We start from the raw sequence: 17,707 nt of genomic DNA, 5'->3' as shown, positions 1-17,707 counted from the left end.
TATTTTGTTATAACTACAGCTGGTGAAAGGCAATGCAGTTTACTTCTACATACCTTACATAAATATACTTGTAAGTCAAATTGAATTGCTCATTTTGATTTTTCAAACCACCCATGCCACACAGCACTCGTTCATTTTGAAAGATGTCTTTTAGCCTGTTTCCTTAAGATAGCATTCAGTGCCTTATCATGGCTCTCTGTGCTGAGCCATTCAATAAAATAAACTTCAGACCATCATTTCAGCCTAACACAATTTGATAACTTAAAATTAATAGTATTTTTTTTTGCCAAGGTCCAATATTAAAATGGAGAAACAGAACATTCAGAGGGTCTTTTGCATACAGCCAAAATGTTTACTGTAAATAATGGGGGGGAAATGGTATTATGTTTCTCTAGACTGAAGCAGTTTCAAAAATAAAAATGCCCTAAAATTCAGTTGCAAGCAAAACAGAAGTGAGCAGGGCTGGTTTATCTGAAATCAACAAAAAAATCACTAGGAGGCTATTTCACGTCAGAAGACTTAAATGTACATTTAGTTCCTTTAAGTATTTCTTTAAAAATGAAACAGCTACTTGAAATAGCACTAATCTGATGGACAGATAAAATAATTGCTTTAAGAACACTTCTGAGTCATTTTGTCCTTACCTGCAGGCATGAACCATTACTGCATGCAGCGACTGCTCCATTTCCTAGCACAGACTTGAACAGGGATCACATCTATCTTACAAAATGTGACTAATAGGGGGATTTGCGATTCCTGAGCTACTTTCCAAAGGACACTCCCTTTTCCACATAACAGGGCATGAAACGCTTCGCCAAGTTCTATTTCCTGCCCATCTGAAGCGGCAGGAGCGCGGGGAGCGCGGCAGAACGGCGGGGTCTCTGCGATGCCGCTCGCGTGACAGGCGCGGGCGCGGGGTCTGCACCAGCCAGCCCAGCCCGCCCCGCCGCGATCCGCATGCTGCAGCCCGCCGGGCTCCGGGGGACAGGGTGGGACCCGGAACCCTCGGCAAAAACGCACAAAGCTCGACCAGGACGAGAGGCTGGGTGGGCACGGTGAGAGATCCAGCATGCAGCACGCGGACAATGCCAGCAGCCCCGCGGAGGCAGAGGGAGAAGCCCCGCGTTCATGCGGACGGGGATGCGGCCGTACCTTTCTGGAGAGGACGACTTCTCAGAGTTAACTGACATCAGCAGCTCAGTCTTCTGCTTGATTTCTGGAAAAATCAGAAAACGTTCACCACCGACCCCGCCTGCCCTCGCCTTCCGGAGGTCTCGCTTCCCTGCGCCCTTTTGTCCGCCGGAGGCCCGGGACGCGGCGCTGTGCGAGGCCGCCCAGCCGCGCTCGGAGGGCCGGGCCCGCGCACATGACCGCGCACGGCGGGCGGAACCATCACCGAGCGGGGGGCGCCGCTCCGCGCCCGAGCGCGCGCGGGCACCGCGGGGGCCGCGCCACCGCTGCCGCCGGCGGGGGGGACGTGGGGGGACCTGCCGAGGGGAAAAACGCCGAAACAAAGGATTCCCGACACGGATCGTCTTCCCGGGTACCTTGCAAAGAGGTACTGCACACCCGCGAAAGCCTCCAGATCAAAAGCCCTGAAAAATATGGCTCTTTGAATCATTTTTGTCACAAAGAGCGAGGTATTAAATCACTACTTTCATACACGGGTGAGAAACCAGACGCGGAAAACGTTAGGCACACCTGGATTTCGGTTGTAGGGGCCTGCCTCTAATGTCCCCCAAATACATTGAAAAGTTGTGTTTCATTTTCCTTTATTTTTCTTTTTTTTTTTTTTAATACCCGGTACTGCACCCAGAGGGTGGTTGGGCACTGGAACAGCTCCCCAGGGCAGCGGTCCCAGCCCCAGCCTGGCAGAGTTCAAGAAGCGTTTGGACAATGCTCTTGAGCACGTGGTGGGACTCTTGGGGATGGTGCTGTGCACGGCCAGGAGCTGGACTTGATGATCGCGGTGGGCCCCTTCCCACTCAGCACATCCGTGATTCTGTAATCACCAATCCAGCACTGGTAAGGCCTGGGCTGGTGCCTCATTACCAAAACGCTGGCAGCACGCCCAGGCACGGACACCCAGCGTGCTGTCACCAAGGGGAGATGCACCCTGCCACTCACTTCACAAGACCCTGTCGAAGCAGAACAGAGACTGCTAAAAAGAGAATTCACCAGCAGCTCTGGAGTCGAGAGGTTTGTGACCCAAAAAACCCAAAGAACAAAGTCAGGGACATGAGCATCATTGTAAGATCATATCCTCGCCAGAGACCGTAGTGCCACCTATGGTAATACTGGTAAGACCTGAGCAACACTCCATCCACTTGTTTACAGCCACAGTAAACCCGAACTGTTTGGGATTAACCATTCCACAATGGAAGACCTTCAACCTGAATTTTCTTTCTCTCTTCACACCTATCTCAGGTACAAAGCCTCGGAAATTTCTGAAAACAGAAGAGAAGCTGGATAACTAATTAATTTTTTTTTTTTTCAACCAAAGTTACAAAAATATTATTACTATCTGAATGAGTTTATCACCCTCATGCTCTGGTGGAAGGCTTGCAAGCTAGCAAGTGATCATCACTTCTTTAAGCATATGCCACTTGCTCTTCCCAAAACATACTATTCAGAGTACCCTCCAAAAGTATCTCAGTTCTCACATCCAAAGTAGATGCCTCTCAGATCTTAGGAAACATGTCTGTTAAATGTCAGTATGTTCACAACTGGCTCCACTGCATGACTGCAAGTACCATAAAAAGTGTCTTTTACCATTGTCCATCCCAGGCAGCGAGTGTTCCTACCATCACAGCTAGTGGGATACTTCTCTGCACACCCAGACTCACATCCCAATGCAGGGATGAACTGAAGTTCATTTCCCCTACCACAGATCCTTGACACCAACTGACACCAATAGATATGATCCTCAATCTCAAAGTCCAACAAGTTTTTTAATTTCTTCTGAAGATGCTTAAAATTGAAAATTGATTACATAAACAGATATTAACAAGGCAAGATTTTATAGCAAAACAAAATCCAGAGTTTGGGATGAAGTGATCAAATGATCTATTCCATAATTAAGTCTCCACATAAGCTTTGCAATAGATGTCTAGAGATTATTACACTAATACTTTATTGCTAACAGTATGCTACAAGATGTTAAAAACAAACCCAAGATATAAGTTACTTCACTGCAAACTTTGAGTCCCAGGATTCTCTTAAGAGATGCACAGACATTTCTCCATGATGGCATCATAGCACATAATTTAATTTTACTTTTAGTAACCAAGTGACAACAAAGACTTATTTAATATTGCTGCAAGAAGAATTTAAATAAAATGAGACCTCACAGGAAAAAAAAATTCTAATGTCTTAATGAGCATTCTACTCCACAATTAGATAAAACTTTCATCACATGATTTTGGGGTTTTTCTTTCCTCTGTTTCTCTTCCGTCAATTTGAAATATTTTCTTATTTGGGATTTACCAATCTTTTTTCTCTGCTACCTGACATTTTTGCAAGTGGACCCCTTTTGTTCATTCATAAAAGCAAATGTGTACCTTTACACATACATATTGCATCAGTAAGGTCAGGCTGATAACATCACTATCACTCCTCATCAAAACTGATTGTGGGAATAATGTCAGCAAAATAAAACAGATGAGTTTTACACTAAGTGCCTATAGGCCATAAGAGAATAATGGCTGCGGAAATAGCAATGTTTCATTTATTTTGATTATTTATAAATTACATATCCAGAAATCTGGGCTCAATTACAGAATTTATTAGAACTTAGAACTTGCATCCCAAGTCCAAATAACTACAGAAAAAACCCTTCAAACTGCAGTCACCATAGCACCACTCTACCAGCCTTTGCAACCAGAAGAATGCAAATTACAGTAGTATTTGTTAAACTCAAAGTAACAGAAAAAGAAAAGAGAGGAAAAAGTAAAGTTTTACAACTGAACAGCTCTTCCTGGAGGTTTCTTGGTTCAACACCCTCCAAACCCAGCACAGAACTAACAGTTCCACCTTCAGTTTACCTCAATTACACAAGGGGCACAAAGGCAAATGCTGGACTGTTCAGGACCTACACCTGTTACAGATTCCAAGAACCACCTTTAATGGGTTTCATGACTTAATTAGATAACTGGACTGATCAGCACCCAGAGGTACAGTGAACCTCTGCTTAGTGAGCAAGCATTTATGTCCTCACTGAAGAGTTTTGGGTTGTCCTAATTTCTGAGGCCACAAAAAAGATAGCACTCTACATAGAACCACATCCAGAATAGATCATAACACTGAAAAAAAGTTGAAGATGAATGAAAATTAGGGCTTGCACATCTCAAAGCAGCAGTTAATGCAGCAAATTTCTTCAGCTACAAAATAAGAGTAAGTTCAGGTATGGGGTAGTATCATTGTCACCAACTCCTCAGTCATTCCATGCACTTCATCAGCCCACTTTGCGTAATTTTGCACTGTGTACAGATCAAGTGCCAGACAACTGGCTGTCAGCCAAGCCCTGAGAGAAGCAGATACACTAAGTCTCCTAAAGCCATACTATTCAAGCTGTGATTGAATGAAAACAAAAACCAGAAAGGCTCTGCACTGCCCAAAATGGCTTCCTAATCATGATGATTTTTATTTTTTCAAGCCAAAGCAAAGCAGAAACTAACGATAATTTTATTTCTTTTTTAGCCAAGATGTTTGCCTCCTCCAATACGTTCAAGTGCAAATTCTGTGTTGGACCAGAGAAAAAGGCAACAGATCAAGTAAAAACAGGAAGGAATCTCCTTTTAGAGAAAGATCATTTGCTTTGCCAAGAAATAAAGAGACCAGAGGCTTGGAAAAATGGAGAGGGGAGTCCTAGAAAGAGATGCTGGCAGTTTGTAAACTCACAGGGGATTTTCAGAGAGCATCATGCCAAAAGCTCCAAACAACCTGAAGTTTCCCCACCAAATCTAGAACAAAAAACTTCAGAAGGGAAGAAACTCTTAAAGAAGAGAAATTTTTTTATTTCAACGGTGTGAAAGAAGAACAAAAAAAATTGATATGGGAACTGGGAATCTCTGAGGAATATATACATAAGACGGAAAAGAAAATCAGAGGAGCAGAATTAGCCTGGAGTTTTGTTTATTTATTTTATCAATAAAAATACCACACAAGAGCTCTCCACAATCAAAGAAAATAAAAAACCCTAGCTGCTGTTGAAGCACAGATGGAAAAGTGTGGACAAGGTATATGGCACTGCACAAACTGTTCCCTATGACATATGGGTAGTTATCAGAGTCACCACAATTTCAAAGTCAAGTGACAGAAGTCACTGTTTCACTAAAAATTTAATCATGTCTACCACAAACAGATTATCTCAGTGGTCTACAACATGTTCATCAGTCAAGATTAAAATATCTTACTGACAGTGCATGTATTAAATTTATCCAGGGCAGAGATCCACTGTTGCAGAACTCAACTAATACAGCTTTCTCCCCCCGCAACCCCCATGCCTTTTGGGTGCAAAGGAAGAGACAAAGTAGCAGCTAAACATAAGTACCTTCAATTTTTTGCAGTGTAAAGCCTGCCATACATAGTTTCCATATATGCTTTTTAAAATAAATATTATACTAAACAGATGCAAGAAAAAGATACTTCGTTTTTAATTAATAGGTAGGCTCATCCACACACATTTTGTTAGTATAATCTGATCATACACTAGCAGGTTCAGAGCTTTTCTTCCATTTTCTGTGTGGTGTGTATGTTGGGACACAAGCTTGAGGTGATTTTAGCCTTTCTTCTACACTGTCTTTAAACATGTACTTCCTTATCAATATCCATCCTAGTCTATTCTCCACTGAATCTTCCATCCTTATATCACAGCTACAGCTGCTTGGCTCTTACAGTTTGCCTATAAAACTCTCATCCTGCTGCAAGTTGACTACTTCCAGTGTTACTGTTAAAAGAAATAGTCCTGCTTCTCAAATGAATCTATGAAGACAGATCTGAAACTATTAAACAAATCAAATTAATCAAACTGCCTATTCTAAGTAATTTTTCAGCCTTGAAGTAATGAAATGCGTTAAGAACTTTGGTATCAGTAACGTGATTTGGTGTGGACAGATCTATGTTTTGAGCTTTGGATAACTGTTGTAACAAGTGACATGCTAAACAACACAAAAGAAGGCAATAAATTTAAATTCCCCTGATGAAGCACTGGACACCAGACAAAATTAGACAGATTTGCACACAGCTTGAGAGGTTCACTGCTTTATATCTTTTAGATCATGTACTTTTAAAATAAATAGTTCTAAAAGACTGCTAGAATCACAAGCTCTGTGGTTGAAACAGGGGTTTCAAAATGGCACAAATCCAGAGCATGCCTAAATTTGATAAGCATATGAATACTAAATGGAGTAGTATGGAACCATAATGAGTATAACTGCCCTAAAATAAATTGTTCTTCCTGATATTACTAAGCTTTTGAAGTGAAGAAAAAAATAGTAGCTTTATGGACTTCTTCAGGTCTTTCATGCATAACATTCACATCAATGCTGATACACAAGCCAGTGACTGCCTCACTGAAGAGTAAGTGACAGAAAACCAGCTGTTTGCAATCTCCTGTTGAGGAGATTACATTACTATTCTTAGTATTATTCCTCTTCAATATGTTAAATAATATTTCTGCTCAGAGCATGAGGAAATTACAATAGAACTTTTAAGGTTATGCCATACTTGAAATATTAAAATCACCATTTTAAGAAACTGTTTACTTCAAAATGATAAAGCAAACTCTCTCCTTTCCTAAAGACCTGTATAAGAAGAAGTCAGTAATATTGAAATGCACTTTAAATTTTAAACATTTTTGTAAGAGTCATGTTTTAATTACTGCTCTGAATGTAAAGTATGTTTTGAAAAAACACTCCCTCATCCCACACACAAGTCTTAGGGACCAGATAAAAGATAAAACAGGAAGTACAGATCCTTTCTTTCTATACACTGCACAAGTTCAACTACAGCTGGGTCCCACTCATGCTCATCTTGGCAGACATACATAATAGGAGTCAATATCTAATGAGAGGAAAAAATAAATAGGAAATTTTTTTTAAGTCTTCCATTTTCCCTTGCATAAAGGGGAAGATGGATTTACTCAGTATCTACAAGTACATTAACTGGACTTAATAGTACCGTATCGTTTGGGGTTTTTGAGAAACTGTATTTGCTTCTGATCTTCTCTTAGTGATCTCAGAGCCTCTGCTTTTTACATTTCTGATATACTTGAAACTACTGCAATCACATGCTCAGGTACTTTTAAAAAACATATTCATATTCATAGTAATATCACTGTGATCCTTCTAAACAGTTTTCCAGACATGAGCTGTGGCTGAAAAACAATACTTTCAGAAAATATTCTGAGAAAAACCTGTCTTTTTTCAAAATGGCTGCTACTCCCAGTTAGCACCCAAGAGTTAAGTCTACCCTAATTCTTAAAGACAGACATCGTTCATATCCAGATGACACTGACAGTTGCTAGCACTATTCTCCTTAACAGATATAGAGGCCAAAGCTGATCTGAAAGACAGTAGATACATTTAATGGTAGCTGATGCCTGGTTTTTGCAGAAGAAAATGGAAGACTGTTTACTGAGAACTTACAGAACAATGGTATTTTACTCAAGAAAAATAGCAACACCAGTACTTAACATTTTACTGAATCTTCACCGCGAGGAGGACACCGACAAACACAGGATATAGAAAGGAGTGAAACATGGTAGGAAGGAAATACACACTGCAGACCACAAGAGTGAAAACAAGCTTGAGAACATCCACCATACAGTCAACTTTGTTTCTGTTTCTCCAAAAGGGAAAAAACCACACAAAATGCACAGATGAATTTGTTTTTTACTCGTTTAAATAATTAGTTTCCAAATACGTAAATATACATAATTCACGTAAGTTACACCCCTGAAGAATTTTTAATAGTGTCTTAATATAGCTTTACAGTTTTAATATACATATATATACACGCATATATATATATATATGAGAGAATAATTTTGGAGGAAGTTTGTAGATAAATTTGAGGAAGCATTAGATATTTAAGACAAAAAGCATTACAACATGCTACAATTAGTCAATAAATGGCCCATTATGAACACAGGGAAGCAGAATTACCTAACTGTATTTAACTAGCTAAAGCTAACTATTAATTTGAATTTCTTTTAGTCACCCACATAACTAAGCCTCGTTGACATAATCTGGCATTTTATCTATTGCCAGACTGTAATATTCTTTAATGAAGTGCTTACTGAAATACAAAGGTGACAATAAGAGGAATTCTTCATTCTCCTAGTTCTGCTGGGTCTGGCAGCATTTGCTGTACCAGATGTATGCCCAGCACCACGTTATTTCTTTCCCTCCCTCCTCTCATCTCATGCCAATAACCAACTCTGACTTAAGTTTCTTTGAAAATCTGTGCTTCTACAGAAAGCCATTCTGCAAAGAAAAAAAAAATGTTCATTTTGCATAACTACTTGTCAGATTAAATACCAGTAAGCACACCAAGGAAAGCACTATTAACCCCAAATATATCTGTGCTTGTTATTTACTAATTATTGATGTACTGACCTTCATTATTTGTAAGTAGTTAAGGTTTATGAGAAAGATTTTGTTTGGAAGGGACAGAGTTAAGGACATTTCCTAGAGCCGCTAGAAAGCAAAAAGCTTATTCCTACAAGTTTATTCATTTTAGGGTTTAAAAAAAAAAAACCAACAACAATCCAACACAAAATATTGTAAGTAGGTTAAAACATATCCTCTGTCCTTTAAAAATCAGCTGCCAGTCAGTTATTACTAGGCAAAAAAAATACTTCCATACAGAAATAACTGGACACAAGGTAGCTACAGACAGTGTGATTTAAGAACTTATTATTCTGTTAGATAAAATAAAGTAAGTCATCTGCTGTATTTTCCAAAGCTTGTCTAGAGGTAGTGGTTTGCCAAGCATACATGGACAGCTTTTCTGCCAAAGCTGAAAAAAATTCAACTTCCAGCAAAATGAGTGTTAGACACCCTCAAACTGCATCATTTCTACTATCTTTACTATCTTAACTCAATGGATGGAGTGAATGATTTCTGATTTCTAATCCAAAATTAGCATTATTAGTATTATTTTTCCATCATTTGTTATTATGTGCTTTTGGGGTTTTTTTCAAAATTCAAGAAAAAAAATAAATTGCTCTAATGTAGCAGAATGACAGTTCCAGTTTTAAAGAAAACCTTACAAAGCAATGACTAAAGCAATGACTCATAAAATCTCGCACACATTGATTCCTCCCTCTCCTAGGAGATGAAGTTACATGATTTACCCAAAAGGATTAAACGAGGTCACAAGTATTGAATACGTGTTATAACCTTAAACTTCAGGTTAGAATTTCTTCTCAGTCATATTTTTTAGAATCATTCACACTGTTCTAAAAAGCTTTATATTTTTACTTTTTGTTACAAAATTTACAGCTAGGAATCCTTATAGTAGAAATATTTTAAAATTAAAATAATTAGCATATTCACCAAATGCTTTTCAATAACTTTTTATATTGTGATTATCATCACAGTATCTACACAACTGGTTTTTCCAAATATTCTTGCAAGGTTTTTGACATTTCTTATCCAGCAGATCATCGGGCTCTTATACTCCTTGAATTTTCGGATGCAAAAACATTCTCAGCTCTGTTCCTCTAGGACATGAGAAGGACTTGTTTCATCTCTTCCTGGCCTCATAAGAGTACAAGCACTTCTCAGGAAAAGCTCCATCAAAAAAGCACATTATTCCAAGCCCAAAGCAAGCCAAAAATCTTTCCACTTTAGCAGTGACTTGTGTCCCACTGGGACATGGATCCACATGGTGATCAGCTTACCCAAAGTCTTAAGTCTTGAGGAACACTGGACAGGTTACAGAGTTGTCTCTGTCAAACTTCCCATTAAATGTTCCATATTGTTTATAATAGAAACAAGGGGCAGAATAGGGAAAAAGAAAGTGGCTTTACATGAAGGAATAAGAGCAAGAGGAGCATCCTCAGCAGCCATTAAAAGTGCCAAAACCAAGATAATGATGCCAGCTGTACCATGCCACACTCACCAAATAACATCGTATACTCCTGGCTTTACTTCTAGTTCCTACATTTGAACATAGTACAACTCCTGTGTAAATAAGCCTGACCACGTCCACTCAGTCGTAGAGGCTCTGGAACCAGTGACCATTGAATGAAATAGAAAGGATTTGCCTCACAGCAACCTTCCCAACATTAAACAAACCTCGAAATTCTGTATCTGACCAGTCAGCCATCCTTCAAGTATGTTCTCTGCAGCTTGTTTCTTGTAGAAAAGACAACCGAAAGGCCAAAGCAAGCTCTGAAATCCTGCTAGAGCCTGTCAGACCAACATCAATTACTGCAAGGAAAAGGCTTTGGATCTGTGGCACCTGCTCATACCTTTGCTATCTCTGAGGTAAAGCACACAACTGGCAGAAGAAACTTAACATGAAAGCACCACCGCTTTCCAGTCTTTAGAAATGCACGTGCACTGACTGCAACCATCCCTGCCTCTCGCACATGGTTGTGCCTTCCTGCTGCCATAACCACGACCACTGACAGCAAAAAAGACCCCTGAGACACTGCATAGAAGGAAATCACTGTCTACTGTAACACACACCCCCAGTAACCACGATAAAGCTGTAATGATCACACCTGAGAACAAATATGATTCTCCATTAACATAGCATCATTTTATTACTTTAAAATTTTTAGTTAAGTAAATGGATCTACCTATTCTTAAATTACAACTTGATCAAGTTTAATCTTTTGCAAACAGTATCATCAGTAAAGCTGTAACACAGAAAAATTAAATTTCAGAATTATTACTGGAGATAAAATTGTACCGATGACAAATTTTAAATACGCATGCAGTGCCCACGAAAGGAGGAACCTTCTAATTATATTTTAAGTGTTTTTCTCACATATACCATTTTCACTCTTTAATGGCCAGTGCTCTGGATTTACATAGCAACATGAAAATACTGGGGATTTTTCTAGTGGGCTTCTCTCTAGTGCAGTAGACATAGCAGTAACACAGGAAAGTATTTCTTTAAACTGATACAAATGTTAAACAACCCAACACTGATAAGTTGGCATTCAGCCAGCTTACACTTCCCACTTTGTAAGGAACGGAAATACCGTTAATTCTTCAGATGCCTTTGTGAAGTCTGAATGTAATTACAGCATAATACATACATGTACTGAATATCTGTAATTGGAAATATTGAAAAGAACATACTATGTTGACAAAAATGGAATGAGAAAATATGAGGTGTTTCCAGGTAAGGGAGTGCTATGAAAGCCTTCTACTCCTGAAGGACTTCTATTAGGAATATTTTTAATTCTATAGATAAAACATACAACATCCGTTCAAATACATGTCAAAATATCCCCTTGCTTTGTTTTTGCTCAGTTCTTCAAAGAAATGGGATGATTTAAAAAAAAAAAAAAAACATTATACATATGCAACAACAATAAATGATTGAAAAGGAAACTGGAGAAATATCTGTAAATTTTTGCTGCAAGATATGAGAAAAGGAAGAAGAAATTTTTTAAAATCTGATCAGAAAAAAATTCTGGATACTAAGGACAAAATATTTTTATAGGAAAGAAGAGAGTTGAAAGCAACCCCAAGAAGGGAGGTATTTACATAAAGCAAAGGTTTGTCCAGAACTGATGAGATCTGATCCTGCAATTGGTAAGGCTATTTACATCTCTGCTGCTTGCCTTTTTTTTCCTGTTGTTCATTAATATCTCATCTACATTATATCATAATCAGCCACTGCTGATGAAAAATTACAAGTGTTCTTGGCTGGCCTGCAAACCTACCTCTTAAACATTAAGACTTTCAAGGTTATTTTTTTTAGCTCTACTTTTTTACTTTTTTTCTTTTTACACCCTCTCCTCTTCTCCATCTGACTTCCCCATCACTTAATTCAGCAATCATATGAGAAACCTGCTATTGTCTTGCCTAAAAAGCTGGCTACAAATAGTTTCTTCTGTAGTGAAGACACAGTGATTGTGAGGAATGAGACAACTCTTAAAAAGATTAACTTATTGAAAACAGAAAAATTGAAAAATTACAGGAATTAGAAAAATATAAAAATTTGGGATCCTATGGCTCAGTAGATGGTATGCCCCAGGAGCGCAGGGATGTGAGATCTTCTGGCTGAGACAGCACTAGACCTCAGGTAGAGAAAAAGAACTTGCAGTGCTGGGCTGACTTTAAAAAAATTACTAAAAGCCCCTTAAAAGGGGTAAGGCTTTTAATGCCCAGCACCGATGTCGCCCACACATACCCTAGACAGAGCAAGAGGGGAAAAGTGACACCGCCTCTCCGCTTCGTCTTTTTTATAGTTTTTGCTCCGCCCCCAGTCCGCCCACAGCCCGCCCACAGCCCGCCCCTTCGGTCCAAAGCGATTGGTGCTTTCCCTTTGATGGATCATCTCCGTCCACCAATGGCTCATCGTTGTCGGGGGGGGGGGGGGGGGGGTATTGGTCGAGATAAGGGAGTTACAATGCCTTCATTAAAATTCAGGTATTCAGGTTGCCATGGAGCTTGCCTGCAGAGTAATGGCTCTGTAGCTAAAAATAGCTGCTGGCTATTAGACTGGATGGGGGTTTTTTTGGCCTTGGAATCAAAATGCAAGTGAAAACACCAAAAAAAAGTATTAAAATACACCCAACACACCTCAAAACACTTGTAAAAGTATACAGTAAACACAGGAAAGGTAGCTCGTATGGTGTACCAGTGGTTTGAAGTTTGAAAAGGGCAAGTTAGTAATTTTTAACTGGGGAATTTTTAATTGGGAAGGGTGCAACTCTCTTAATAAACTATTTTGAACAACAGAAAACACTGATAATGGAACTGGATTTTTGTACCTGGGCTGATGGGTTAATTTTAAGACTCAATTTAAAAATATTTAACTCAAAATTAATTAATTAAAGCACTTAATATGCAAAGACCAAGCACAAATAGGGATTTCATGTATGACAGTGATGTAGGTGGCAAGAAATCACCCTCCACTCTGCAAATGTGTGGCGACGTCATAGCCCTCTGGAACCTCCCATCTTCTCCTAGATTGCATGAAGCAGATTTTATTGAGCCATGCTGCTAGAGGTGCAGGAGGACATCACCCAGCCTGGCACCCAGCCTTCGCCTCCCCTGCACCCCCAGCCGCTCCACTCCTGGTCCCAGCGCTGGTGGCTGCCATGAATGAGCCAGCAAATGGCATCACTGCCATGTGCTCATACCCAGCTGATGGCATCTTCAAACCAGGAACTCAGGACTTCTACACATCTTTCCCTGCACAGGAGGCACAGACTTCAGTGGTGGCAAGACAGGTTTTCAACAACACAGTCCTAAGTTTGGCAGTTGTTAGAGCAACATCTAAACAATATACTGTTGAACGGCTGCCAATAGTGTCAGTTACATCTTCCATAAAAGTAAAACCCTACTGAACTAAAATAAACTGTTTTAGAAACTGACCAATGCAGATAATCACAAAGACATGAAAAGGAAAAAGAAAATGGGAAGACAGAATGACAGGTAACACTCTAGCTACTATTGTAGGTTTTGCTGAGGACTCAGAGCAAGGGTGCATCCTTAGAGCATTTCCCTTCATATAAACACAGGGGAACAAACTGAAAACTTTGTTAAATAAGATAAAAAACCTGATGAAATAGCATGGAAAGTTGTATTATCTGAATTCTCTTCCAGTTTCACTATCCTGTTCACCATTCCCTAAAGTATCTAAGTTTACAGTCACAGATGATATGTGCATGAAAATCAGATCACTCGAGTTTCAACAGGACTGGCAAGTCTAGTCCAGACAAACCTCACCGATGATCACCCTGGCTCCCATACAAGGAAGGAAACACACTTCAAAGATTATGTATTTTTAAATGCCACTACTACTTCCTCCTACCTTTGGGAAACATGGAATGTGAATACATTTATATCATCTTTATTTGCTCCTGGTATTTAACACCCATAATGAGAAACTATGAATAAGCATCATAAGAAGAGACCATCTAACAAATTGATTCTAAACAATGTGATTTTGTTAAGTTATAAGAATCACCAATATGGCTTCAAATGTTAATTAGTAACTACATGAAGGAAAAGAAATTAAAAAGAGTACAGAGACAGTTGGGAAACACATGGAGTAAAATAAAATGGGCAGAAATCACTGAGAGCAGAGAAAAATTAAGCAAGAGAAAAATACAGCAAAATTTCTGGAAGAAAGAGAAGGAACATTGACAAAGAAAAGGTATGTTGCCAAGGTGAAAACAGACAGCTGAAGACAATAGACAAAGAAGGATGAGAAAGCTCAGCAGAGTGTAGGAAGAAAAGCAAACTAAAAAAAGATGAGGACTAAAACTTACAAGGGAAAACACTAAATGCAGCAAATGTGTTCAACTTAAGTGAGCTGATAAGAGGTCGTTAAGGAGAAGGACAACAGCAGCATTTTGAATATTTTAAGGAAGACTGACGTGTGCGTTTCTGTGCAGAGTCTACACAGTACCCCAGAATATGTACTGGAAAATAACACTTGCTTTCCCCCCAAAAGGACATGACAGTAAGGACATTACTACTCCCCCTCCATGCCTGCACTGCTGCTTCTACTCAAACAAGCAACTAAGCAATGACAAGGGCAGCTCAGGAAATGGCAGATTCGCAAGTTGCACCCATCGCCTTACATTTAAAACCATGTTTTGGAGATTTCTATACAGTGGAAAATATGGTATCTTGAGTACAATTTAACCTGACTTTAAGAGAGTACAAAGTGTATTTAGAGAACCTGCAGCATGTGCTTTTTTTACATTAGAAATTCAGCTTTTGCCCATTGTGAATAAGGCAGTACAATAACATCATGGAAACAAGAAGTAAAACATAGATTTAAAAATTGGATCGTCTTCAGAGTTTTGATTAGTTATTCTTCATGCTTATTATATAGTTATTCTTCATGCTTATTATATAGAAGACTAGGGAAAAGAGCTTGCTTTTTTTATTTTTTAAATATGGAACACCCCCAAATTGCTATGTTAAAGTTGGAAAAACTTCCAAACAAAATGAGTCAGCAAACCACTCCTCCAACAAGAATAAAAAAAAGGCAAGACTTAACATTGCCCTGGTTTATTTTTTCTTAGAAATATCATTAGGAAAAGTGATTGAAAGTGACAAAATATTCAGACTTTATCCCTCTAGGAGAATTATTACAATTATTTCATTCCTCTGTTAATATGCTTGAGAAAGCACATAAGGGGACTAGATAAAGAAAAGGCCAGATCCAGAAGAAGTGTAAATTAAATTATTTTACGTTACATTCGGCTATGTCCAAAGATCCTCGTAAAAATCTAGCTGGAACAGTTGTAAAAGCTACTAAACCCAGGATGTGCAGGTGTATAAATCCCTAGTGTACTATCAAGATCATTGAGGATATCAGCATTATTTTTAAGAGATAAAAAATGGCTTTCCTGCAGTTCTACTTGTTCCACTGACTGAACAGGCATAATGACAATTCTCAGCCACTAACTTTTAGACAGATTGAACTAATTCTGCCTATTAGTGTCTTCATCTGAGTTACCAAACTCTTTTTACCATAGGCAGGGAAACTGCTGCAAACTCTGGACAGAGTTCAACTCATTACTTGGTTAATCTAATCCCAAACAGGCTGACTTCCCCCAGGTGCCGGCATCTCTCCACCAACAATAAAGATGTCTGTGTAACCAGGTTGTATGTGGATGCCTACACTGAAGATATCCACATGAGATCAAGTGGATCCCACCTTTGCTGTACAGATTCAGGTAGTTGTATCAATTCATATAATCTTCACCCATTTAGTTACCAAATTCTGTTGTCATTTAACATGGGATTAAAATATCAATCAACATCACCCATCTTTGTGTATTAATGACACCAACTCACTTTCCTTCTATAAGGTATAAACAGGGAAAGAAGGCTACGGCTTGGATGGTTTTTTAGTTTGCTGAACAGTAGAGTCACTCAGCTGTAATTTTTTAAATTACTGTTATTCACTGCAATCCATACATGATAAATATTAGTACAGGTACTAATATCCCTCCACCAGCACATAAATCCTTATACAGACACAAGTCATCAGTCACATTAACATTTCATCTTCATTGAAAAAGAAAATAACATGGATATGACAAAGTTTGAAGACAGGAAAGGCACAACTAACCAGGGAGAGTATCAGTGGAGAAAAAATGGAGTGCTTATAAAAGTTCAAAGAAAATTGTAAGAAGAGTGCATAGGCATGTCGGCTGAAAAAAATAATTTTTAAAAAGCAGACAGGGAAAACCAAAGAAATTTCTGTTGTGTTTCCTTATCATCATTCTTATATTTATGCAAAGTAACAAAAGGGGTATTTGATTTTTTTTAAGTACTATGGCAAGATAGGCAAAGAAGTACACAACAGCACAGGGAAATTTAAATACTGATGGAAATGCACTCAGGCTGATAAAGTTAAATGGGATAAATCTAAGCAGATATATTTGTGGATTAAGAGACACATACAGGACTGTAAGAACATTTTCAGACCTATAATGCCCCTAATCCCTATACATATGAAACTTCTGGTTACCAAGCCAAATTTTTAAAACCTGTGATTTTTTTAAAACCTTTATTTTTTAAATATGGAACACCCCCAAATTGCCCCCTGTGATGGGTAGAGTAAAGGCCATTGTAGAATCAGTATTTTTATTTACTGTCCTAGAAAATATAAAACTTCATGGGGGATAAATATATTGCTACTGTTGGCAGCACAACATAATCATCAATGTAGTCACTGTGTTGTTTCCAGAGCACAAGTGCTCCAGAACAGGTATGGCCCCAGTCTGTGTTCTGCAGCCAGGGCCAGGCTCTGAAAAACTCTGGATACTGCCACAGTTACAGCAACCATTACTGACCCTTTTTGACTCAGTTGTGCATTTCATTTTTTTTTAAACTTTGAAGCTAATACCACACTATCTGCTCACATATATAGAGCATGTGAACTCCTGACAGAAGACAAGGTTTTAAACACACAGCAGGTTCAAGGAATCCTCATCAGAAAGACTAAAGTATCTTATAAAAGGGCACATTTTAGTAAACATCAGTTGAAAAGTGTCTGAACAGAACAGTTAAACAATAGAAGACCTAATCCTGTAACCATTCACTGAACTAAGGTTTTAACAAATCTACTAGAAGGCAGCTGCATGATAGAATAAAATTGAATCTTCCACAGTCCAAGTAACAAGCAAAAGAGAAATAGGTCAATCAACAAAGATGTCATCTTTTGCTGTGTAGCAAAATCTATCCCAGAGTGCTGACATGTAGTGGTTTTTGCTCTGACTTAACACTTTTGTAATAAAAGTTTATATTAAAAAAAATGATGCAACATTTTAAAATATAAAGATACAGTTAGAATTCAAACCAAGAGTGCAATCATTAAAGTGAAAATACTACCTAAATTGTAGCTATCTTTTATTATTAAACCATGTCACAAAGTATAAATTATTTTATTCTGCCAATTAACCTGCAGTGTCAGATCACTGAAATATCTTTGAAGAAGCTAATGAGAGGCCATCTAGTGATGGCACAGGTTGGCTCATACCTGG

The 17,707-nt window shown here is 38.7% G+C and overlaps 1 protein-coding gene across 4 annotated transcripts in view; it reads right to left on the bottom strand.

The window, feature by feature from the left end:
• Nucleotides 1–17,707, bottom strand: part of SRPK2 (SRSF protein kinase 2) — a 134,855-nt gene that overhangs the window by 88,995 nt on the left and 28,153 nt on the right. Inside the window, exon 1 of one of the 4 annotated variants that reach the window (XM_032105834.1) lies at nucleotides 645–700. The exons of the other annotated variants lie outside the window; for them this stretch is intronic. Within the exon in view, the coding sequence (XP_031961725.1) occupies nucleotides 645–685 (41 nt within the window). The 5' untranslated portion in view covers nucleotides 686–700. Of the gene's footprint in view, nucleotides 1–644; nucleotides 701–17,707 lie in introns of those variants that run through there. 4 annotated transcript variants of the gene reach the window in all.

The sequence above is a fragment of the Corvus moneduloides genome, chromosome 4, assembly GCF_009650955.1.
Source record: "Corvus moneduloides isolate bCorMon1 chromosome 4, bCorMon1.pri, whole genome shotgun sequence".
NCBI classification, from domain to species: Eukaryota; Metazoa; Chordata; class Aves; order Passeriformes; family Corvidae; genus Corvus; species Corvus moneduloides.
Note: the sequence above shows the minus strand (reverse complement) of the source record. Positions and strands in the feature narration are given on the sequence as shown.